A 24,845-nucleotide genomic window follows, 5' to 3' on the forward strand; every position below is an offset into this window, starting at 1 on the left:
ACATTATTTCTTTTTCCTCCCTATCCAATTACACAACCAGCCTTACTGACCCTGTGAGCAGCATACAAAACTCCTATGGCCAAGAGCCATACAAACAGGTATGTCAGAAAGCCAAGGGGAAAGGAGGGGGCAGGTGACAAGAAAGGCTGGGACATAACAGCTGCTCAGACCCTAGGGCTCCTTTGCAGGATGGGTCTCAGCAAAATATCGGGCTGATGCAAGGGTACCCCAGCAACGTTCAGCCAAACATCATCCAGTGATGGGATCCTGTAGTGACATGCTGCACATGGCTCGGGAGTCACAGGTTGGCCACATGGGAGTCGTTGGTACCACCATCAGACACCTTCATAGTGGTATTCATGGGTCTGTCCTGGATGAGAGGAGGGAAGTTTGTGCCCCTACCATTACCCTGATGCGGTTACAGCAGAACAACTTTTACACTCAGGCAAGATTTCATTCACTTATCTGACACACAAAAAAAACCCCAAAAACCAAAACCAACAACTCCAAGGCAAAACCTTCTCAAGTGGGTTTTGACAAAAAAAACCTACTTGCAGCTCAGCCACTAAGGACAGCCATGCTCTTTCTGTCTGAAACTGTCAGCGGTCCCCTGCTTGGCAGAATATTGACTCCAGCACCACATGGTTTGCGGGCTGCAGGGAGGAAGAAGGTAGATTTTAAACAAGTCCCATCAATAATGTCTTACTGGGTAAAGTGCAAGAGGTTATTACACCTGAGACTTTTCATCAGGACTTTCAGCTTTCTTCTTCTGAAATTCTGCAAACTGAGTTTTCAGATTCACTGAATATTTTCCCCAGTCTGATCATATAAAATACGATTGAGGGATAAACAGAGACCTGGACACTTCACCTGAATACCTGTTTTCAAACAGCATATCCAGTGGTGTTCAGAAGGCAATGCCACATGAAGCGCTCCTCCACATTTTGCTTCAAGCTCTCTATAGCTTGCCAGCATTTTTAAAAAACAAGACAGCATGTCTGTAAAAAGACAGAAACTAAAAAGAGCTGCCAGTTTAGGGCAGCTAGTTGCTGCTTGAAGTCTAGTTGCTGCTGTGCTAGAGGAAGAAGACCACAAACAAGGGGTCTAGTACCAGCAGAAGAATAAGGAGGAATAACTACACAGGTGCTTTTTTCATCCCGTGTGCTCACCTCAACTTGCCTTGGGGAGGGAGGGGAGGAGGGAAGGCGCCTGGCGCAGGGGAGGAACAATTGTTCAGTTGTTCTGAAAAGAGACTGCACAGAAATAAAGTTTAAAGTTCTCCTAGTTCTGGGGAACTGTTACTGACCTCTTTCAGTGAGTTGATACGGGTTTGGGGGGGTGGGGTTGTTTTTTTTCGTTTTAAACTCTGACATGTCACTTCCTAGACTAAACTCAAGTCTCTGCCAGAAATCAGCTGCTACTTCTTTGTCTCACTGTCATCATTAGAAGCAATATGATTTTAAGAAGCAGTTGAGAAAAAAGTGTTTTTATTTACAATTCCAAAATATCTTAATCTAGGGTTTTCTTTAAGGTGATCAGTTTTGAGATCTTAAAAACAAGAGAGTGAAACTTAAAATAATGAAGCATTTGGTTTCTAACTACCATCAGCGCAACGTATACCTGGATTGTGGTTTGGCTTTTTGAGATAGTTTAACTATCTTTAAAGCACATCAGGGTTAGAGAGGCATCAGACATACCCTCTGACTGTTGTGGAATTGGCTGAGAAGTGAAACCAGTAGAAACTGAGCTGACAGCAAATTTGGGGGTGTCATTGTCACCCCCAGAGACAGGTCCTCTGCCAAGTCATGGTTGTCCCCCCCGCACACACATGTTGAAAGCAGAGCTTCAGCTTTCTCCCAAGGGCATGGATTGATTTTACACAACTGACAGAAAAACATATGAGCATCTGTGAAAACAGCAAGTGTAGAGAAGATGTTTACTGTGAATATGCCAGGATATGAAATACTGAAATGTTATATGTTATAAAACATTTTTTTAAAAAAACAACAGAGATGTAAAAGACATCTAAGTAGAATACCTCTTAAAATAATATATTAACAGCTGGGGAGGTATTCATAGTTCATTTCTTGATAAGAATATCTATTTGGAAGCTCTCAGCCACTATTAAAAGACACCATAGGTTGATGTTTCTTTCTTCTAATCAGTATTTTTAGAGAGAGTTTGGGGGTTTATGAATTTACTTGCACCATAATCCAGAGATCTTCGTCATATTTCTTCACTGCTCTATCTCATGATTGGTTTTAGCAATTTATTCCGACAAAAAACAAATACATTCATGCTAAGAGGTTAAATACACACGCACTCTCCCAAGGAATTTCAATCTTGTTTATCACAAATACATCTTTCATTTCTGCTTTTTTTTCTATTCCACAGCAGTAACCAGATGAGCTTTCGCTTGTTCATTTGCATCCAATCCCATCTCCCTTTCAAAAAGCTCAAAAATATACTGCCAGCTAGGTGCACTGTATTTAATTATTACCTGACAGTTCTTACAGGTCGCTTTCACATTTGGAGCTACACGGATAATGCTTTTGCTTTACACCATTAGCAAGCAGGAAGGTTGGGCAGCTCTTTCTTCTGATCCCCACCCACCTATTCCATCTGGATCTCTAAGCACTTTGCACCACAAGGTATCATTATTTGCAATAATCAGCTGCGCTTTATTTGCATAGTACATCTTGATGTGCAGCATCAAAGCAGCGTTGCATTCTGTTGAGATCAGTAGTGCATTAAGTTCAGTGCCAAAGCACAGTGGAAGATTTTCCATACAAAGCATTAAGGTGGGGTGTGTTAAACCAAAATGAAGAGTGAGAAAAAAACTCACAGGTTTACTAAAGTTTTTCCATTCAGTTGCATGGTCTGTTTTGTCTTACATATGCCTTTCAGTTTGTCAAAATGATGTCGAATTCAGAGTTAATCTCTAGAAACTGTAAGAAGGAGACCCACATGATGCCAAGCAGGCATTTATCTGTGCATTTGCCCTGTCTAAAACCAGGGTCTAGGAAAAACCTCTGTGGATAGGAAGGCATTTCAGTTAAAATACAAAAGCCAGGAGAGCTCCATTTCCAAATTAAACACTTTTGACTTCCTTCTGTTCAAAATGGACATATCTCATGTCATTATGCTAACTTGTAAGAAAAGCAACAGCTGAAACAATCATCCCAAGGTCTTTCTCATGGGACAGAAGGGTTGGACTTTTCCTAGAGCACTTCCATACACTTTACGACATTGCTGGGAGTGTTATTAAACCCTCCATATGTTAGAACTACATAAGGAATTTATCAGCTTCTGCGTGCCCATTCAATAACGGCATGGTCTGATGGCCTATTGACAATACCCTTCCGATAAGGTCTTGCTGGTGGCAGAGCTGATAGCTAGGGGCTGGCTTGTTTAACAGCATCTTAACGTTAAAAAACATCTCTTCAAATCTTACAGAAACACTACAACATCCTGCCACAAGCTCAGTGAACTGTTACACTGTCTGAGTTTCCTTGAATTTCTCTGAGAAAAAATAATCTTTATGCTAAAATTTGTTTAATGACTTGCTACAGAGCATCATTTAAAACAGGCTAACTTACTGAGTTGTAGGGGATCATTCTTAGATGTCCATTTTTGCATTCATAGTGCCATAAATAATGGCCTTCATTTATGGCCTTATCATCTTTCCTGTTTTAGTACCTCCCAAAGTGGCGTTTTGTTGGGTGCTCCTGTATCTCAGATGGAGTAACACCACTCATAGGTACTGAACCACATTTATCAGAGAAACATTCTCTGGGTTAATGACTTGTACTCTAACATGGCTCTCCCGTACATTGTCCTTGCAAATTTTAGAACTAGTTGTTTTACAAGTGGTTTCAAAGCAGAGCAGTATAGCTTCTCACATACTTTTCTTTCCTCTTGGAAGCACGCACTTGCATTAGCAAGTTACACTCATGTTTTACTGCTCATAGATTGAATGACATTTATCACTCTGCAAGCAGAAACAGCATGACTGCCCTTCTACATGTAAAACATGCAATTCATTGATTTCTCGAGCCGTAACCACAACTTTACATTTATCATATGTCAGTTCTGGTTTACTTAGCAGTCCCCTGTGCAGGACAACGTAGTTAAAAACATTGCTATTAAAGCCCCCCCCAAAAAAAAAAAAAAAAAAAAAAAAAGAGAGAAACATTTCACATACAACGGTAACATTCATCAAGTGTTCTTTGCAAAGTGATGTAGCACTATTTATCAACTACCAGTTTCAAATCTCTCTAGCAATAACTTTCTTACCTTTATAGACAGCTCAGAGATGTAAGTACAAAAGGACAAAAAGAATAGTTCAAACACGACCCATATAAACCTGTTACTTGTGCTGAACTACATCCCCTTTTTAACAATAGGAAGAAACAATTTTTGATCCCCAAATATTTTGTTTGAAAGTTCAGATCAGCTTCATGACCCTTTGGGAGATTGCCCCCAAAATTAAGAGCTCCACTCCCAATTTTGAATACCCCCATTTGAGTGAACAGCTCCAAACTGAGGCATCCTACTTCAGAAGCCTCTGAATCCCTCAAGCACTCAGCTTTCTGTAGGCAGCCCCTGTTCAAGAGGACTGACTGCTGACCTCATGGATGTGTTACAAACCCAAACAAACCTCGGCACCTGCCATTTGGTTTTCAGATTAAATAAAAGTGAGGGTAAAAGTGACAAAAAGCTCATCCCTATCTCAACCATTCAAGTTAATATCTGCAAATACCTAACAACACCTTTACACAGTTCTGAAGACCTTCCACCCACTTCTCCCTTTTTGTGATTCGTGGCTGTGATCAGCACAAAGGCTCTGACAACTGGTTGAGTGCGCAGGGCCAGTGCCTCTGGTTCCTGGTCAAATAAGCCTATTCTGCTGTCCAGGAAGTCAGGAGAAGGTTTTCCTCCCTTCTCTTCTGGAGGTGTGGCACATCCCTTCCAAATCCCACATAGACAGAGGCTGCAGAAACACACCTAGAATCATCTGCAAAATATTCAGTAAGCAAAATTTCAACAACCTGGAGCTTGTCACATGTCTCTAGACTTTAAGGAACAAAGTATATTTCAGCAAAAGAAGCAAGAAAGTGATGGTTTTGCCAGCTGCTGGAGCTGGAGGCACAGCAGCTGCCTGCCTGATGCTGTGTGAGATGCAGCAACGCAGTCACCCGCTCGCTGCTGCTCAAGGATCTTCTCTTAGTCCTTTGCACTAGAAAGGACAGCTCTTGCCATAAGAATAGCTTGTCTTGGGAGGAACATGGGGGGGAAGAGGGTGGCAACTGTCACCACACCTTGTTCCTCCAACTGAAATAAAACATTTTCAGCCAGCTGAGGGGAAAAGCAGAATTTGTTCTGTCAGATGACCACAGGGACATGTCAGCACGACTGCAGGAACCAGCAGACTTAGACCTCTTATTGAAAATATATTCTCTGAGGCAAATGAAAGCAGAATAGCTTAAACAAAATGATCTCTTCTGATGACACTTAACCTTGAAGATTGTTTCTTTCTATCAGAGGTACTTTCATGCAGTTTATGACATGAATAGCAAAATCACAGACTCCTTAATCATAAAACAGGTCTTATTTTCTCGTTGTTCTCTGTGTGTGAAAATTGCTTTTCTGGTTAGCGTCAAATAGGTCTGAAATGAAAGGCTGTAAAAGAAAATCTCCCCAAAAATTATTGGCTTCCACTACTGTGTAAAAATGTTAGCAAAGAGTAAGTTATGTAATGATTTTATCTGGTTTTATCTGTTTTATCTGCTCAAGAGTAAATGATATTTAGATTAAATAGGTCATAGGAAAAGATAACCCCCAAGAACTCACATTTCCACCTCCTTCAAAACTTGTAGTATGAAAACAAAGTAAGGTCTTTCCAATGTTTCTTATTAAGGAAATGTCACTATTTCCACCCATCAATTAGGACAGTCACTTGAAAAGTGGGAGATCCACATTTGAGATCTTACTGTCAGTTAGGCAATGCAGAGACTTAAGTTTATCTTTCTTAAATCCCAGGTCTGGAAAGGACCTCAAAAGGTCAAGTGATCTGACCTCCTTTTCAAAGTGCATCCACTAGATCAGGTTGCTCATGGCCATGTCCAGCCTAGTTCTAAATGCCTTCAAGAACAGACACCACAACCTCTCTGGGCAGCCTGTTACAGTGTTTGATCACCTTCCTGGCGGCAAAAAATTCCTAATACCTACTTGGAATTTCCCTTGCTGTAGCTAGTCTCTGTTGCCTCTCATTCTTTTCCTGTGCGCCTCAGAAAACATCATTAAAGTATAAACATCACCCATTGCATTCCCTTCATCTGCTCACCACAGAAGGTGGTCAGGCTCGTCAGGCACAATCTGCCCATGGTACCTCCATGCTGGCTGTTCCCTGTCACCTTCCTGTCCTTCGTGTGCTTGGACATGGCTTCCAGGAAAACAGGCTCCGTAATCTTCTTGGGGACTGAGGTTAGGCTGATAGGCCAATACTTCCCTGGGTGGTCCTCCTTGTACTTCTTGAAATGGCCATGACATTGGCCTTTTTCCTCTTCCCTGACTGCCATGACTTTTCCAAGATGATAGAGAGGGGACTTGCAATTGCATCAGCCAGTCCTCAGCACCCTCTGATGCAGACCATGTGGTTCCAGAGTCTTGTGTTTGCCCTGTCAACTTAAGAGGCCACTAACTTAGTTTGGCTTTCCTGCAGGTCAACTATCACTCTCCCAGTCTCTACCACTAGACTCATAGACTTGAGATGCCTCAGGACAAACCTTACCAGTAAAAAAATAAGCAAAGAAGGTATTGAGCATCTCAGGCTTTTTCATGTCCTTTGTCCCTAGGTCCTGTGCCCCACTGAGCCACGGCCTCACAGTTTCCCTGGTCTTCCTTTTGTTGCTGGTGTATTTGTAGAAGTCCTTGTTGCCCTTCACTAGATCCAGGTCCACTCCAGTTATACAAATTACCCCAGCAGATTTATATAATCCCAATGTTATCATAAGTCTTCAACTGCACGTGGACTTCTATTTGTTTCCCACACTGCATATATACCCGCACAAACACTTGACTGATTAAGTCTACCCTTATAGAAAATAAGCAAGCAAGCTTTCCTTCTTTAATACTTCTCATAGGAAGTTCTGTTCATCTATACAGGTATCAATGCTATCATAGTTCTTGGATAGCTAAAACCAGGAATAGTAAGTTAAAAGCTTTCTTTCTGCCTATATATGGGTTTCATATGGTCAATAGTCAAACACTAGCTATAACTCCCATGCCCATATTCTGAAAATAAAACAAACAACAAACCAGATAAACTGTAGAGGGTGAGATAGGGACTGTTATAAGGCAGATAGGAAGAGAGAAGGGATGTATAACTGGGTATTCTTTGGTGTTGATATTCCTCCCCGATAGCGATGAGTATTCCCTGATACTGAGCACAGAGTTCAAATGATTTTAAAGTCTCAAGAATTAGAGGCAAGAAAGATTTTGGCCATGGTATCCAAGTGCCACGGACATGGAAAGCACAACTCACAGAAGTAATATTTAAATAAATGGAATAGAGAAAGCCAAGCTCCAATGAAAGTAAATTTAAGTTATACATAAGCTAAAAGTTCTTAAAATAGTGTGGCAGTTGACTACTAAAACAGATTCATAAAGAAAAAGGTGGAGTCGTCAGCTGTTCAACTCTTTTTGCTGGCAGTCTTTCTGGGAGGTGTATTTTAACAGAGCAGAAATAATTGGCTCCTGAAAGAACATATCTTGTGGCCTCTTACACAAAAGGTCAGATGCGAAAGTACCCACAGACCTGAATGTTCATAGACTGAAACCAGAATAAAGCATGTAGTTTCTTGTTTCTGCTACACAGCAAACAAAATACTCAGCAAGCACCATAGCAAGAGAGGTGTCCCCAACAGCACCACATTCTGTGTAGCTGCAAAGGAGCTTTCTGCCAGGAAAGATTCATTTTCATTTTACTTGCATTAATAAATTCAGACAAAGTTTTAGGCATACGGATGTGAATACAGTAGTAACGCAGTAGGGCAGCAGCCTGTTTATATTCCTGTAGAATGACATTTATTGCAACGATGAACTTTACAAACACTTTGGACCAGATGGTGACTGGTCTCCTTGATGGCACACAGGGGAACGAGAGCCCCTAGGAAATGAGCACAAAGGAAATCTCGGCAGTTCATGGGGTAACACCTCCGCTGACAGTAGCTTTCCCAAAGCAACAGGGCTTTTTCTGTTTGCCCTTTCCATGGGTGTAAGCCTGGCTGGCTATGAGCTCATCAGGAGGAACAGATGTGGCAACCTTGTCAAGACTGACATAGTTGTCACCTGCTCATTGCAGTCTTCAGACTGGGTCCTACTTCAACTGAATTTCTGAAGGTGGCTCAAGCCTATGCTGAAGTGAATCAGAACATTTGGAGAAATCCTCCTAAAGCAAGAACAAACAAGGATAATGTTTTGGCACGTAGCTGTCCTTTTTTGTTCAGGTCTCTAATCAATTTTGCTCACATTCAGCAATCCTTTTTTAGCTTTCTTCTTTTGCCATCTCAGTCAGCCCCTTTCAAACAGCTTGTTGTCCTGACCCCCCAAGCTACAGATTTTGCTAATGGTCTGGTACCCCACCGCAATGGGGTACCAGAACTTCATGCCCATGCTGGGGACATAGAGCAAAGTCCAAAGAGGCCTGGAAGCAGAGAGATCTTTCTCCTTCCCTCTCCCATCCCGAGATGACTCCCATGTCCTGTTCGACTCTCACAAATAGGCTTTGAAAGGTTTGCTGGTAAATGTTAATCTTCTGTCCACACATGCACACTTTTGCCTGCACGCTGCAGATGCGCTCTTTCGGTTTTATGGAATGCAACTGTTCACATCAGCAAAATCTACGTGCCTTACCAGGCTCTTCACCATTAATTCTCATCTGTACCAAAGAAAAAGGACGCTCTTTGAGATACCTGATGAAGGTACTCTTTAAGCACTTGTCATAGCATACATAGTGCATACAAAACACCACTGTGTGTGTATTCCTCTGCAGTGCAGCATTTGAGAATGTACCTTTACTTATTACCATAGCGTAGGCAATGGTAACACAAGCCCAGTGTAACGACGTATCTTTTTCTCAGTCATCCGATATACATATTAGAAGGTCAACTCTGCAGGCTCATTTGCATAGACAGCATAGAAAAAAAAGTTTGAAAGAAAGAGATTTAGAAATAAAACTCTGGATGCTACAATTTCAGAAGAAATAAAAACTAAAAGCTACAAAATCATGCAGACTTCATTTTGGACTAGTTGAATTTCCAAGTGCAGTTGCTTCAGACATTTTCCCCAAGGGAACTGAAAGCCACTGGAGGGAAAAAGCATTTGTGTGTACACGTGCATATCTCGTGCATACACGCAGACACGTACATTATATTTATGCATGCACATGGTGCGGTTTCTCCTTTCCACTGAATGAAGCATGCAGGATCCTAGGAAGTACCAGTCGATTTGGTGGCTGTATCTTCACATATAGAGCACATCTGCCAAATGACAGAGAAATGGATTGATCGCCACAGATTTATTTTTTTTTCTTCCTTATTTGATGCTGATGTAATTTATATCAGAAGCAGAACTGGAATGCCAACCTGGACCAGCAGCCAGCCACAACACCAACGCATTAGCTCCCAGTTTCCTCTGTTAGTTGTGCACATCTGTAGATCTATCAACCCATCAGGCCCAACTTCTGAACCGCTTTAATGTGCTCCAAAGATAAACACTCCTATATTTAGGAAAGGAAATGAGAGGCTTCTTTTGCTGATAAAAATATGATTTACAACTGGCGTTGGGACAGAACCTTTCCAATTAAAAACACCACTCAAGCATTTTCTTGTCCTCAATATCAATGAGATCAGAACATCAGTGTAATTCTGTGTGTTAATTTTAACTTGATTTACTGGGAATAATCCCCCTGCGCCAGTAGCTGACTTCCAAAGCATTCCAGCTTCCTATGGGATAACAAGGAATAATAAGAAACATGCTACTGTGCAGTAAACAAGGCTGGTGTGAAGTTTGTTCCTGTGTTGTCAGATAAACAAGCCTATAGCAAGAACTCAGCAATGATCAAATAAATGTCCAGAGACCTTTTTCTCTAACAGACAACTCAGCAACTTCAAACAGATTTCTTGAGCTAATTCACTTGTGGTACGGGACGATAAAGCGGTATTAATCTCCTGCTCTAAATCAAATTTCTGTCATAGGAATCCATTAATGTCTCCCATGTTATCAGGTGTCTTAGTGGTAGGAAATTATATTTCTAAATTGAATTGTTCTCTTTCATTGTAGTAAGAAATATTTTCCAGACTTCTAATAGGAAGTGTAAAACCTATGACGCAAACAATACATTTGAAGAAACAAAAGCTGTAAATTAAAGCTACTTTCTTCCAAGCCCCAACATTACAGCAAAATAACAAAAACTGGTTACCTAGAAAGGAGAAACTAAATACAAGATTTTAAATGAAAGTGAGGCAACAGATGGTTAACTTTTTTATTTACCATTTTATAGCAATTGGATTTTTTTTAAAAACCTTTATAGTCAAATAATCTCCAGGCACTAATAAAACACTTATTGATTCTTAGTGTATATACTTATTCTACAAGATGTCCTAACCTGCAGCCTCTACTATTTTTTAATGGAAAGATAGTCTCTACGCAAGTGTGCAAAGTTAGTGCCCCTTTGTTTCATGGGAGACAAATTTGCAGTAAGTAAATGTCTCTGCATTAAATTTACTGTGCTAAAGTTAAAATGAATAACCACAGGCGACAAAACAACTTAATTTTATGGCCAGCAATAGAGCTGCAGGGTGGATAGGGGTAGGAGGCAGCAGAATCCACTGCAGCATTGACAAATTTTACAGCCTTTGCTTTTCAAGAAGAACAATACCGCAATCTCAGTGATGTTTAGACAGACTCGTCCCACAGACTTCTTTGAATCCTGTCTACTGCTGACCATCGCCATCTCACCGAGTGCAACAAGCAGCACTGGTCAGGAACTTAGATCAGAGATACCACCCGCACGGTCGCACAGCAGTAAATACGGTGAAGTGTCATATATCAGTATATTGGGATTTGCATCAGGCAGAGCATTCAAAGCTGCGTGCCTGGGCACCACCACTCAATCCACGTCAGCTTTGCAGCCAAACCCCAATCCAGGTGCTACAAAAGGAAGGAATCATCTTAATTTATCTGGCTTTGGATGACTTAGAGGGATTCAGTTGTACTCAGATGCAATTTACATTTAAGAAAATACAAAAAGAGACAACACATGTAGCTATAGATTTATTCCCTTTCTATAATAATTAGACTTGTTTCACAAAGTGAAAGGCAGAACCCTTGCCACAAAACCTGTACTTTGGAGGGGAGTGAGGGTGATGTTAACTTTTAAGTTCAGCTGGGAAACATGATGTAATGACTGAATACAATCAAGAGCACAGCAAGAACTGATTTGCCTTAAATATTCCTGTTTTCACTCCTATGACAATGGTCCCAGAGAGTCGCCTCCAGCATCACCACAATCTTCATTGTCGCATTTTCTAATATGTCCCAAACTTTATCTATCCTCATAATTAGAGATGATCATGAAAACATGAAATAGTTGTGAAAGTTTTATCCATAAGGAAAATTTATTATAAACATTTCTCAAGGCTAATATGGGCATGCGCATGATGTCTTTGCAAGTAGAGCAGTCACATATACACACAAAACAACTAACAACAGTGAGCTGAGGAAGCTATGGTGAAGACCGTCTCTCAGACTACTGGCTACTTTTGGTGACAGGAACTAAACAAGATTTGATGCAGAGCTAAAATATAACTTAAGTGTTTCCACAAAATAGAGCTCTTGATTTTGAGCCAGCTTACTTTGTGGCAAAGGGAAGGATCATTCACGAGAAAAACAGGGGGAGAGAGAGAGAAAAGAAAAAGCAGGAGAGGAAGAGAGAAGAGCGACCACAGCCGCTGAGGCTGGGGAGAAAGGGGGAGCACATCCAAGAGGTGGCCAGCCTGAGGTTAGCGTTGCTGCAGCTGTACTGCACTTTCTGCAAACGATTAGCAATGGAAGGAGCCTGTTTCCTGTCGATGCATCCCAAGGGGTCTCAACACTTTTTATAGTTCCTCTGCTTGCCCATCGGGCTACTCACGATATTAATTTTCTCCTCTTTCAAGTAAAGCTGTTTTACTGCACACATTTGAGAGGCGTTTGCAGCCCCAGCTCCTAAGCAAATAGATGGTGCGTACTGCCGCATTCAGCAGAAATCTGAATCCGCCACATCTCTGCGGAAACTTCTTCCGCAGTTTGCCCTAGGTATCCCTCTGATACGTAGCAGAAGAAATGTCTTCTCAAAACACTGATGTTTTCCCTGTAGACTGCTGATCAGAGTCTTTTTCTGCCATAACCGAGATCCAGCAATAAAGAGGAAATATGGTCTTAGGACAACATAAGCACAACCACACGCCCCTCTAAAATTCAGGATTTTAAGAACTCCTCAAGAGTAGGTGTAAAAATATGTAGTGTAGTGCAGATGTTAGCTCTCATATTTCAAGATGCTCTTCTACATGGAGAAAGAGAATCTAAAGAGAGTAAAAGACTCCTTAAAGTGTCCTTATTCGTATAACCTGAATTCAGTAAAGATTTAGATAAGTCTCTGCTCAGAACATAAATACAGAAGTTCAGCAATAAAAAGAAAAGCCAGTGATCAAAACCAGCAAGAAATAACAAAGCAAGTTATTCAAAGGTCAAACCCACACCTCCCAGACAACAGGCTATTAAAAAAGGGCTAACATACAAACACTAAATTCATTAGACGAAAGAGGAATTAGACTAATTATCATATAATACTCCTCATTAGAGGAATATTATACGATCCTCCCATTCCAGCACTTTCTTATACCAATTTACAAGCAAGAGACCATTTTTTTAAGCAAGCTGTTGATATAAATGATGCCTTTTCCTGAAAGTTAAAAGCCAAGCACCTTTGGAAGCTCAAAGATTTCTGAATAGAGACTTCCCTTTACCCACCAAGTTACACGAGCCTGATGCACAGGATGGCCAACATTTAGCTGGGCCTTTGACAGGTTTAAGGCCTGGCATCCTGCAAAGATAGAAATCAGAGCATTCTACCACTGGCAAGGGAGACTTAGCAGCAAATAATTCAAGATAATTACACTTAAACGCATTCCCATTGCTTGATGATACTGATTCATTCTTTGCATGAAGCATGCAGCAAAACAATACCAGATGTTTACCTCCTGATATAACTTTATATGCCAAAAAAAGCAGCTTAAAGCCCTGAAGTAACAATGCCTTATAATATTTAATGGAACGGCTGGCAAGACGATCTCACTTGTAAAGCTGGGTGCCACCAATATCTCAACTCTCCTGCAGTCAGAAAGAAAACACGAGCATCAGCAAAAGTGGGTGTTCTGCAAGCAGCCCTGTACGCTTTGGTATTCTGACACCATGATCTGAATTTCATGTGCTATAATCAGAGATAAAGAGGTTATGCCACCTACAGACATGGCTTGTATCTTTCATTATGAAATACGTTCAGCGTGTGATTTCTTGCTCCTGATGATGTCGATCTTTGCATTGCACCCAGGGATATACAAATGTCAAAAATCACAAAAAATTAAGTTCCCTTAAGCAGGTTCAGGCATACTGAACTAGCACAGCTTTATGGTCCAGGATCAGGGTAGGTAGTTATCCTAAAGCTGAAAAAGCAATGGAAATGTTGTAGATAGATTTATACTTGGCACTTTTTTTTTAAGGCTGGTAGGAGCTGATGTTTGACATATATCACCACCTGGCTGTATATCACCTTCAGAATTAAAGACCTTCAGACCTTGCAGATTCTTTACTGGTTTACTGCTTTCTATCCTTGCCTTCATCAAGACATGCTCAGAAGCATTCCTGATGCTGTGAAGTTTGATTTGTCTGAAGGGGAGGATGAAATGAAATTTAAAGTTGTAGAAAAATAAGGTACATTTTAAAAAAAACAGTGTCTCTGTAGAGCTGCAGGATAGCGCCCTGGACAAAGAGACTGGCACAGTTCTGGAAAACCAAGAAACTCCCCACCCTTGGTCTTCAACTTCTCTTTTTTCCTTTCTTTTAAGTGCTCCATGCTTCAAATAGAGACTTTTCATGTATGTAACTGTTCATCTTACAAAGATACAAAGCGCAGAGCAGAGCAAAACAGACCAAACAACACTTACTTGTCTTTACACTGTCCAGAAGCTGCTTTCCACTTTGTAGAAAGCACCAACATCCAAATTTTTACAGAAGCAGGAGGCATGTACCTACACCAGTTGCACCAACAGTAGGCTTTAAATCGTGATGCCAGTGCAATACTAGGGAAAAATAACTTAGGGGTTTGTGTTAGACAAAACCTGCTAAAATATAGGCATTGGGCCTTATTTTATTAAACTAAAAAAAAATGTTATTTATAGCAAATATGTATTGAAGGCACATATTAGATTTACTGTCAGAGTCTCTACATAACAGAGAAAGAAATGCAGACTTTTTTAAGCATAGATTGTATTAGTGAGAGCTTGTACATACAGAAAAATGTAGGATTGACACAAGATGGACTGTGGGTTCAACTTTAGGTGGTTAGTCTTGGTACAGAAGTTGACAGGTGACATTGAATAGATGCAGAAAAAGACCCAAGAGGAACGTGACACTGACATCAAGGCCTCTGAAAATGAATTTAATTTCTGCTGCGAGGAGAAAGTAAGATTTCCCATAAGATAACCCCTGTTGCTTACAAGCAACTTTCCAACCATGTCAGAAGCTGGAAAGCAACAACTTGAAACTTATCTGAACATTAAGGAATCAGTGTTAAACCATGGGGATTTCCCACCTTTACCAAATACACCTCTCCATTCAGGCCACCAGTTTCTGGACATAAAAGCCTCCAGTAACAAAGCAATGAAGACTCTTGAGAAGATGATGCCTCTAGGGCAGGTTAAAGCACCTGAGACACATTCTTACGCAGCATCCCCACCAGTTCACTAGTTGTTGAACATGATCGCTTTCCAGACAGATCAGAGGAATGAACCTATCGCCCCACACTTCACCAAGCACATAGTCAAGATGACAGGGAGGACAACACACTGAAGCAGAAGCAAGCCTGGGAGAGCATTTGGCTGATCCTGAGTCCTTCTGTATAACTTTATCACCGTTTTCAAAATTTGTGAGCAGTGAGCACTGAGCAGCATTTTCAAGAGAGAGAGTTTCCTAACTGCATATTTATGACAGCCATCCGCTCTGGTTTGCTCCAGCTGCCAGAAGAGCTCAGCAGGACGGCGAGACAAAAGAGCAGCAAGTAGACTCCTGAGGCCCCACTCAAGGGCGGTCTCCAAGGAATGGTCACCAGAATTAAGCCCTGGGTAAAAATACAGACACTACATCTGGACGCTTCCAGATGTCCCTACCAAACTCATCTGTTCTGCGAGGCGTCACACAGATATACAAAGGGCGTCTCCTTCCCTCAGAAGTTTACGGTCTAACTATAATAGCATGGGCCTACGTACGGAGACATGAAGTGATTTATTAAGGTTGCAAATGAGGTCAGTGGCAGAGGTAGACATCAAATGTGAGCCTCGGCAGTCTCTGTGTAATCTGTCTGTCCATTGAACTTTGCTGGCTGTCAAGCACAAAGATACACGACCAAGCAAAAGCCCCTGGTGAACTCACATCAAACCAGTCAAGACTGAGTAACAAAAAAGCTTGGTGCTGGAGACAAGACAGACACGGAAGCAGAAACAAACCCTACAGTGCAGCAGTGCGAGACATGGCCAAAGGTGGGTTTTTTTTCTGTGAAAGACAGTAAGGAAAAGATTTTCTTCAGGCTTTTCCACACATACACAAAAATAAAGTACACACAGATATAAGATGTAATTAACACACTGGTCTCTTGAACAGTTTTAATCAAAGTATTAATACAACTTCTAGAAAGCATAGCTTTACATTAAATGTTATCACACATTTCCATTATTTCATTTCTCTGGTAATGCTATTAGTGGAAACACAGGAAATCATCACCAAACACGCAGAAAGAAACTTTAATGAATAGCAAAATACTTTTTGTCTGGTCTTTCTAAGACAGTTCTTAAATTGCCACAATCTACTCAAGACTGGAGATGGAGATTCTAATTATGCTAAAATAAAAACACTTCTACAAGAAATCTAAATAAAAAAAGCAACACCTACGTGAATTTCATCCAACTGGATTTTCAACCTTTGTGTGTTAATTACTTCTGAGTAAAGTCAGGGGAACGGCTCTTTTCTAGCAAGGAAGGTAGTAATAAGATGCAGAATATATTTTTTTTAAAAGGTACACACAGAGAGATTATTTCCAAGACAAACAGGCAAAATAACTAAGCTGCATTTGAAAAAGACATCAACAAGCTAAGGATCAAAAGCACAGATATGGTAATTAGCCCCCACGTGTCCTGCCCATGGAGTTTACACTTGGAGTTTTCTTAAATTAGAGACACATTTTAGCAGAGTTACATGCTGTTGCGCTTAATGGGGAGCATCTTGCCTGTACAGAAGAGAGCCCCTTCTCCTATACAATGTGAAGCAACGCCCTTTCGGCAGAACGTTAACTTCTTTTTGCAAATACTGCCAAGGAAATCTACCTTAAGGCAGAGGGGAAAAAATTATCGAAATTATGAGTCAGCAGAAGACTCACTCTGAGCTAGCATCAAACATGAAAGAGACAATTCCCCATCTCCACCAACCCTCCCCGAGACCCGCTGAGCCCAACCAGTCGTCCCAGTCTCTGCGGGAACAGGCTGCAGCCATCAGACCAGGTGGGGAAGGAAAAAGCATCGCGTCCCAAGGAGGCCCAGGCACTTTTCCCACGCGTCAGCTGAATGACATACTTATCTGTGGTCAAAAACACCCCTGTTATTCCACATTTACACTCAGGACACTGCTCACCTCTTTCCTGAAGATACTCTTCACTTTCAGAAGTGCGCTTCTACTATTTCTTTTCTCTTGCTCACGTCTTACACCTAAAGCATCACTAATATGTGCCACAAATCAGGGGTAAAGTGCAGTAGTTGTCTCCGGGCCATCTCACCAGGCCTAATCTATTATGGAATTAAGATTCCCTATAGTACAATCCCTTCCTTTAGGTGACAGGCACCTAAAAGCCATACTGCCATAACATCCACAGGCATCCAAATACCAATCGATAGCATCACTTTATTCCCACAAAGACAGCAATTAGAAGAATTAATCTAAAATAATGCTTATACATAGACTCACCTAAATACATGAGAATAAACTTATTAGCACAGAAAAGATGTATATTAGATACCTGTGAAATCGTTGCGCATGTGCATGTGAACTAGCTCTTCAAGTATTCTGTTTTCTTTCCAATTCATGTAATTTGTAGACCAAGGTGTTTTTATATACTGGTCAGCACTAGGGTTCCATTTCCTTTTACCAGAGGTTATAAATTTGACTAGACAGCAACAATTGCTTTTTAATCTAAGCAAACTGATCTGTCAGAGGCAATCAGTATGGTGAAGCTACCCCAGGAGAATCCTAATAATCCCGATGAATCACTCGGTGCTGTATGAAACTCAATAGTTGAACTCTTGCCACAGAATGTCACAAGCAGTTAATGCAGCAAGTATATACAGCTGCAAACAGCGGGCTCGGGGACGCATGTCTTCACAGTGTTTGCACTCCTGCTGAATTTCTACACCTTTAGCATTCATCAGTTTCTAATCATATTAGCATAACTTTTTTTTTTTAAAAGAATTTCTCATGGAAAAACATTAACACACGTTTACAGATATTATTTGGTATTCCTATCAATGGGTACATGTTACATTCAGATAAAACGGTCCAGAAAAATCTGGGTGAGAAATTGGAAGGGTTCTGTTTAGCAATATACAAGGAAACGAGGAGACCAAAATGGATGGAAGACACTGTTTTCCGAGGAAATATGTCGACGGACCTTAGCAGCCCTTCTCATTGGTGTTTTGAGCCTGTTTCAAACACAAGCTTAATATTTCAAACACATTAAGTGGGCATTTTAAAAATAATGTGCTACAACTAAATTATGTGTCATGTACGGAAAGACATGCAATAACGCCCTTTATAAAACCCAAAATAAAGGTGCATAGGAAGCCCATTCTATTTTAATTCAAATTTTATTAATTTATTCTCTAGAGTTCAAATTACATGCAGATTTTTATAACTGCAGCTAGAAATACTACTTTATATGCATAACTAGAGATGTTTCAATCTACCTAACTGTATAGAGCTATTTTCAAACGAAATGAAGTATAAGAGTTCAGACAGTAACCTTATACTAAGTTTCCTTATGTGGCGTGATTCCTACTGCCTCTAAGCTACAGGTAGTCCCGCAGAAGTACGTGAACTCTGTTATTCTCCTCAGAGAGTAAAAAAAAAAAAAAAAAAAAAAGTTGAATTGATGAGGGTGTCTATAAAATATATATTGCAGTCTCTAGTGTATCAGCTGTATAATTATCTATAGTAAGTCCGGGTACAAACAGATGTTCTGACTTGAAAAGCACTTATCTTTACAAATCAAGAATCCCTGGGGAAGTTTAATCTAGTTGATTTAAAGCTTTGGTTCTTAGCATCAGTTTAGTAGTTGGCCAATTTTACTTCTTAACTGCAAATATATTCTTCTATGGACATGCTAAAAATTCTTAGTAACAACAGCTGCATATACAAACTACTGATTTGCCCACAATTTTAACAGCCTAATTGAATACCCACCCACTATTTCAAAATGAAGGTAAACACATATATGCAAAATCTCCAACCACAAGGCTAAAATTGAAAGCCTGCTTTACTTAATCTATACAAAAATCATCCAGTTAGTAGCATTAATACAGGAAGACAAAATCTCCGCACCCTAAAACACTCTGACATGTAGCATTTTAGTATTAATAATAATATCGTATATATTTCTTGAAATATGTTCTAGTAATTTAAATGCTTTGGATTTATGTAATGTATATATTTAATATATAGTTATTTTATACTTATTTAAATATTTATTGTTCTATATTATATATAATACAGCATGGAAACTACAGAGAAAAAGAAACTAGCCTTAAAAAATCTGAAAAGCTCTCTTGGGAAAACACCTTCTTGTTCTCTACTCATCAACATCTGCATCATGTTCCAAAAGCTTGTGGTGGAGACAAGAGGTGCTAAACACAGATCACTACACCTGCCTGGTAAGAATTAAGACAGGGTCACCCATTCCCTCTTACCATAGTTCATATTTATCAGCCTGTTAATTAACCAGCTGGTTTTCTTCAAGCATTCTTTCTAACAAGGAAGGAAAACTCCCATAGAGATAGTACTACCTTTGTTTTCTGATTTCTGCAAAGGGAACTGATTACTTATTACCTGGGATAGAGGATACCAGAATGGTAGTCAATAAAGCAATATGTTCAATTTAGGAGGCCAAATAGCTGCAGTACTAAAGTACCCACCCCAGAAAGATTTTCTGTAGAAAGCATCTCATAGAAAATAATCTTGCATCAGAAGAGTTTGTAGGGATCGAGTAGTGTAAAGGACCCCAGGCAAACAGCTGTTCGTGCAGATTATACGCTGACATCATCTCAAATTTCTTCTGGAAGCTAACCTGTCCTCTTTTGCTCCTCACATCTCCATTGATTAATCAAAAGACTTGAGGTTGACCTCAATCATGAACCAACAACTTCTGTTTAACACACAAAGAGAAAAGTATGTAAGATGGGGAAGAAAAGAAAAAAAAAAAAGAGAGAAAAAACAAACCTTGAAGAAGTCCTGCTTTCCACTCTGGTCTGCCAGCATCAGGCAGACATCAGACGTTACGGAAGAACCCTTCCTTCTTAAATTACCAGCACCGCTGTATTTGATCTCAACTTTCTCCTCTGCTTCCCCCCATCAATAGGCCATGAACTCCTCTTTCGTTTTTTCTCCCCAGATGAAAACCACTCCGCAAAAACTAAGGTACAGGAACAGAATGGCAACTTGGGGGGAAAAAAAAAAAAAGACAATCACAGCAAAACACCCCTATCTTTACAGATTATAAAGCCTTTAAGGGGACTGTTGTCTCCACTCTGGAGATCGCAGTGGTGTTACAATAGGAAGAAACTATTAAGATAAGGCATTCCTTTAATTCACTTGCTGTCTTCCTTCTTCATAAAGGTGCCCAAAAAAATTTCCTGTGTGAATTTTAATAATTTCTTGAAACATGTATTTAATAGAATATTGTATAATAACTGGTTATTTACAAGATATTTAAAATGGTGACTGGGTGCTCTTAGTGAGATTGCTGATTATGAAGGGCTGCTTTTTTCTTTTCTTTAATTCTAGAAGAAACACAACAAATTTATGAATTGAGAAATTTGCCTTTTGTCAAGATTTGCTGACACAATCATCAGTCATACACTGCAAGGAATTCAAGGTTCCTCTAGATAACAATCAGACATAACCAAATCCAGGGTCTTTACTGAACCAAGAAATCAGAACTCAGCAACTGTAAATAACACAAAGAATGACTTACACAGAACTAAAATAGCATAATTACAAAACCAGTTACTCCTAGTGGGAGCATTCAGCAGCTGCATTCTTTAGATTCAATCAATTAAATTTAAGTCTTGATTATTGAGGGAACGCTGGATTTTGCTTTTGAGCCACAGCCGCTTGGCTGGCACAGGCCACTGGGAGGAACAGCAGCAGACCAGTGCCAGCAAAAGACTTGCGCTGCCTGAGCAGCAAAAGGAACTGCAAAGACTACTTCCCTTCGGAGTGAAAGATGAACCCCACTACGTGTGCAAAAGGAATGACAATGGCTTGATTCAATTTCTACACCTCACTCCTGTGCAATGCCATAGAAGTATTACTGGAAAAATCACCTACACGTTAAGACTTGGAGGAACACCTACAGCATATTGCTTGTCTGCATATCGTGAGGGACAAATAAGGTTTTTTGCTCTTTTAGATCTTTTGAATAAATAATCTGAGCAACCTTCACCCTTCTGCGCTTTATGCACCATACATCCAGGTTGGACATCACTGAAGAGAGCTTCTACTCCTGCTCAGTTCTGAAAGGGGAAGAGCAAGGCTTTTCTGAGGCACTACTGAGCTAAATCAGCTCATTAGACTTCAAGAAGAGTCCAACTAAACTAAAACTACAATTTTGAGTTTATACTCTTAAATAGAGAGTTCATGCGCTTCCAAAGTGGAGGTGGTCCTAATATTTTTCTAGCGTACATGTGGAAGTCTTCAAGTCTCTGGAAGATTCAGGCAAACCACCTTCTCCCTCTCATTCCATTTTCAATCTTATTGACTACGGAACATACAGTAGAAGTCATTAAGCTACATTTCACAGTTTACGGTTTTAACGGTTTTGCAACATTAGATGCACAACACATTTTCAAGCATCAAAAACTAGGCTTTGCTATCTAACATTTCATAAAGATAATAAAAGTTAATGAGTGTTCATGATCTATGATCTGACAAGACATCTGTTCTGTTCTTTCCGAGATAAAACACTCACACTGCCTTGTTCTGGCACAGTGGGAGAGAACAAATATAAACCAATTAATCATTCTAAATGATAAGCTATATTAAGTTATAGTTTCTCAACAGGCTTTTCATACCCCATTGCTAATAGGGCACAGGTGTCCTAAAAACAGTCTTGCAATGCAATAATTAAATCCTGCTAACTTCACATGGTCAACTGTGGCAGACAGTACTGTTTAGCGTTTCAGCAGGAAAACACCTGTTCAAAACGAGCAGTAACAAGGCTGCTGTTATACCAAGAGTCCAGCATCAAGAGCTCTATTCCCATTTTCGACACATATTCATCGTGCTTTTTTTATTACAGGAGCGTTTTAACAAAATTTCATTCTGACCTATCAAGGGAGTATTTGGTGCAAATATTATAGGAAATACTACAAGATATTTCATATGGCACATGATTAACATCAGCATGGGGGAGGAAGGAGTAATCTGCTTCTGAACCGTTCGTAAGGCTGGAGCAGGGAGATCTGTCACAGGAACTGTTGAGAACATTAAAACTCTGCACTCCGTTACATTTCCAAACCACTTTCTGAGCACTTTAATAACATGTTTTGAGAACAAATTCAGTTTGTTGAGACCTATGTCACCTACGGTATAATACAAAAGTTTAAGTGCAAAAAAAAAAAAAGAATCTGATTCTTATGGTATGATATATCTGAGCCTTACGGTATGACATGTTTTGGACACTATGCAGGAGCACGCAAGGTTTCCGTTTCTGCAAAACGCTGTATGTTACCATGAAACAGAACATGTGAAATGAAAAAAAGAAAAAAATAATCACAGATTGTGTAGCAGTTAATGAACAACAGTATTTACAGTAAAACCCTGGGATAAAGAGAAAATCCCAGTTTGCGTAAAGAAAACAGAAATAGGTAATTCCTGACAAATACCTTGCATTGCTCAAAACACTGTCTTGCTAGCAATCTACCTTGCAGAGGCACACAAAGAAACGAGCTATTATATATAGTCAGGGAACAAAGCACTGCCTAACTGGGCAGAAAAGTGAAGTACTTTTGCTAACTGAAGGATCCGAGATATCTGCAATTTAACACTAAACCCCACCCCCACGCCCCCTACCCCCAAACATCTAACCTGTCTTAGCCTAAGCTTCCTAGAGCACACCGGAGATGAACAGCATCTCTCCACCGACTGAAACAACAGTCTAACCAGCTCTCACTGGATTGCCTTCCTGGAAGAGCCTGCTCTTTCTGCCAACTAAAAGCTGTATTTTCCTTAAGTTGCAGTCACAAAGACCATGTAAGAATTGAAACCAACATTTATGCATACATGTGCACAAACAGAACCGGAAGGGAAATAAAGATAAGTCTAGGTATAAGCATAGCATAAAGGACAAATACTGTGGCACCACAGAATCAGATGGTCCACAGATTTCTCGCTCACACCCCCCGAGAGGTTATGTATGCTTTAGATTAAAATAAGTAACATCTGAAAAAAACAGCACCAAGCAGCCTAAACAGATCAGCTGGTCAACTCAGGCTATACCTATATTAAGTACTTGGTATAGGAAAACACAAATGGGTCAGTAGCAAACAGTTTGTGCTGAGGACCTGAACCTTAAAATTTAAGTGTCTGAGGGGTTCGCTGTGCCTGAACTCATTTACTAACTCTTCAGATCAGTTAGGTCTTGCAGACATAATTAGATGTTCCTCCATTAGCATTTGGTACATTTTTGGATCATGTTTTTCTGTTTAGTTTCTCCTGGAAATAATCCAGTTTGCATTCTCTGAAGTAAAAGAGCGACAAGCAGGAATGACCAAATGATTAAAAAAAACCCAAAAAACCAAACCCACAACCCCACCAAAAAACCCCACTTCTAGCCTGAATCAAAACAATAATGTAGACCTACCCTAGGGTACCTAAAAAGCAGTTATGCAAATGCATCCTCTACCCCAACATGTGCAGCTATTTACCATCAAAACCCCATGCTGATAGCCATTGCTGCGTATTTTTACATATTGAGTAATACATTCTAATTTTATACAAATTTGGACATGAGTTTCTAATTATTATAGTCTTGCCAATTAACCTCAAGTTCCTTGTGCATTTGCTTATGTCCATCCATACACTTTGACAATGACTTCTCAAATGCTGCTTCCATGACAATTTAAATTATAGTAAGATGAATAAAATCCAGGGGGGCAGGGGGGAAGAATTAACCACCCACAAATACACACAAACTTGTCACATTCAGATTCTGGTAAAAATATTAAAATTTAATAATACCTTTTGAACATACAATTATGTCAAGGAAAGAGTAAAGGCATTCAAACAAATGGATATAGATCTTAAATAATATTTACAAATTCTAAACTGCAATTTGACTATAAAGTCACAAATACTTTAAATATTTAGTAGAATATAATGTAAATTCTAATATAAATATTAACTTCATCTGTTACTTTTTCCAGTGATAACAGTCTAATCTTTACATACTATATACATTAAAATACTAAAAAGTTATAAAATTTTATTTCTGTTACTATGCAAAGAAATGGAAAATACATCCGATCTGTCTTACTGTACAATATCCAAATTGAACTTTCTATAGCGTTCTCTGCAAAAATAAACGGCACTTTCACATGCAACAAGGCATAAAGTACAAGTCTGTCCATTAGTAGGATGCCATCTGAGTACAAAGTAAACTAAAACACAAATGTTATTCAACCATGTAGTTGAAAATCAAAAGTAAACTGCGGAAAGAGATTTTGACAAAACTTTCTGATTCAGACTGAAGTAATAATGAAAAGCATGTAAACTGAGTTCCATACAGATCTGTCATTTCAAAAAAATGAATACACAACATACTGAGAAGCTTGTCGTGACAGTATCAAAGTTATTTTGACAACATATAATGGAGGACAAGCCGATGATCCTGTACGAATTCTGAAGCCCTGCCCTGCCAATGGGCTGCAGCATCTAAGCTGTTTTTCTATTGACAGTTTCCAAAATTACTTCTGCCACTCTGAATTGCACATCAGTAGTCAGAAGAGTCTTCTAGACTTCATTATGCCATTGTGTAACCATAGCTTCCACAGTGCAATGCCACAAGAAGCCTGTCCTTAAGGATTTCTTTACTTGGGTATTCAGGTAACTTCAGCATGTTGATACTGAAAAGGGGGAAAAAAAAACAAAAAAAGCAAGCACATCACAGTTCAGCAAGAAACCCAACAGTAAAGTTTTCTGATGGAAAACCC

The 24,845-nt window shown here is 39.8% G+C and overlaps 1 protein-coding gene across 3 annotated transcripts in view; it reads right to left on the reverse strand.

The window, feature by feature from the left end:
- Positions 1–23,843: 23,843 nt before the first annotated feature.
- The window catches only part of HACE1 (HECT domain and ankyrin repeat containing E3 ubiquitin protein ligase 1), a 52,150-nt gene continuing 51,148 nt past the window's right edge, over positions 23,844–24,845 (reverse strand). For all 3 annotated transcript variants that reach the window (XM_075747794.1, XM_075747793.1, XM_075747792.1), the window contains exon 24: positions 23,844–24,758. In XM_075747794.1, the coding sequence (XP_075603909.1) occupies positions 24,656–24,758 (103 nt within the window). In that variant the 3' untranslated portion in view covers positions 23,844–24,655. The remainder of the gene's footprint in view (positions 24,759–24,845) is intronic.

The sequence above is a fragment of the Balearica regulorum genome, chromosome 3 (assembly GCF_011004875.1).
Source record: "Balearica regulorum gibbericeps isolate bBalReg1 chromosome 3, bBalReg1.pri, whole genome shotgun sequence".
Classification (NCBI taxonomy): domain Eukaryota; kingdom Metazoa; phylum Chordata; class Aves; order Gruiformes; family Gruidae; genus Balearica; species Balearica regulorum.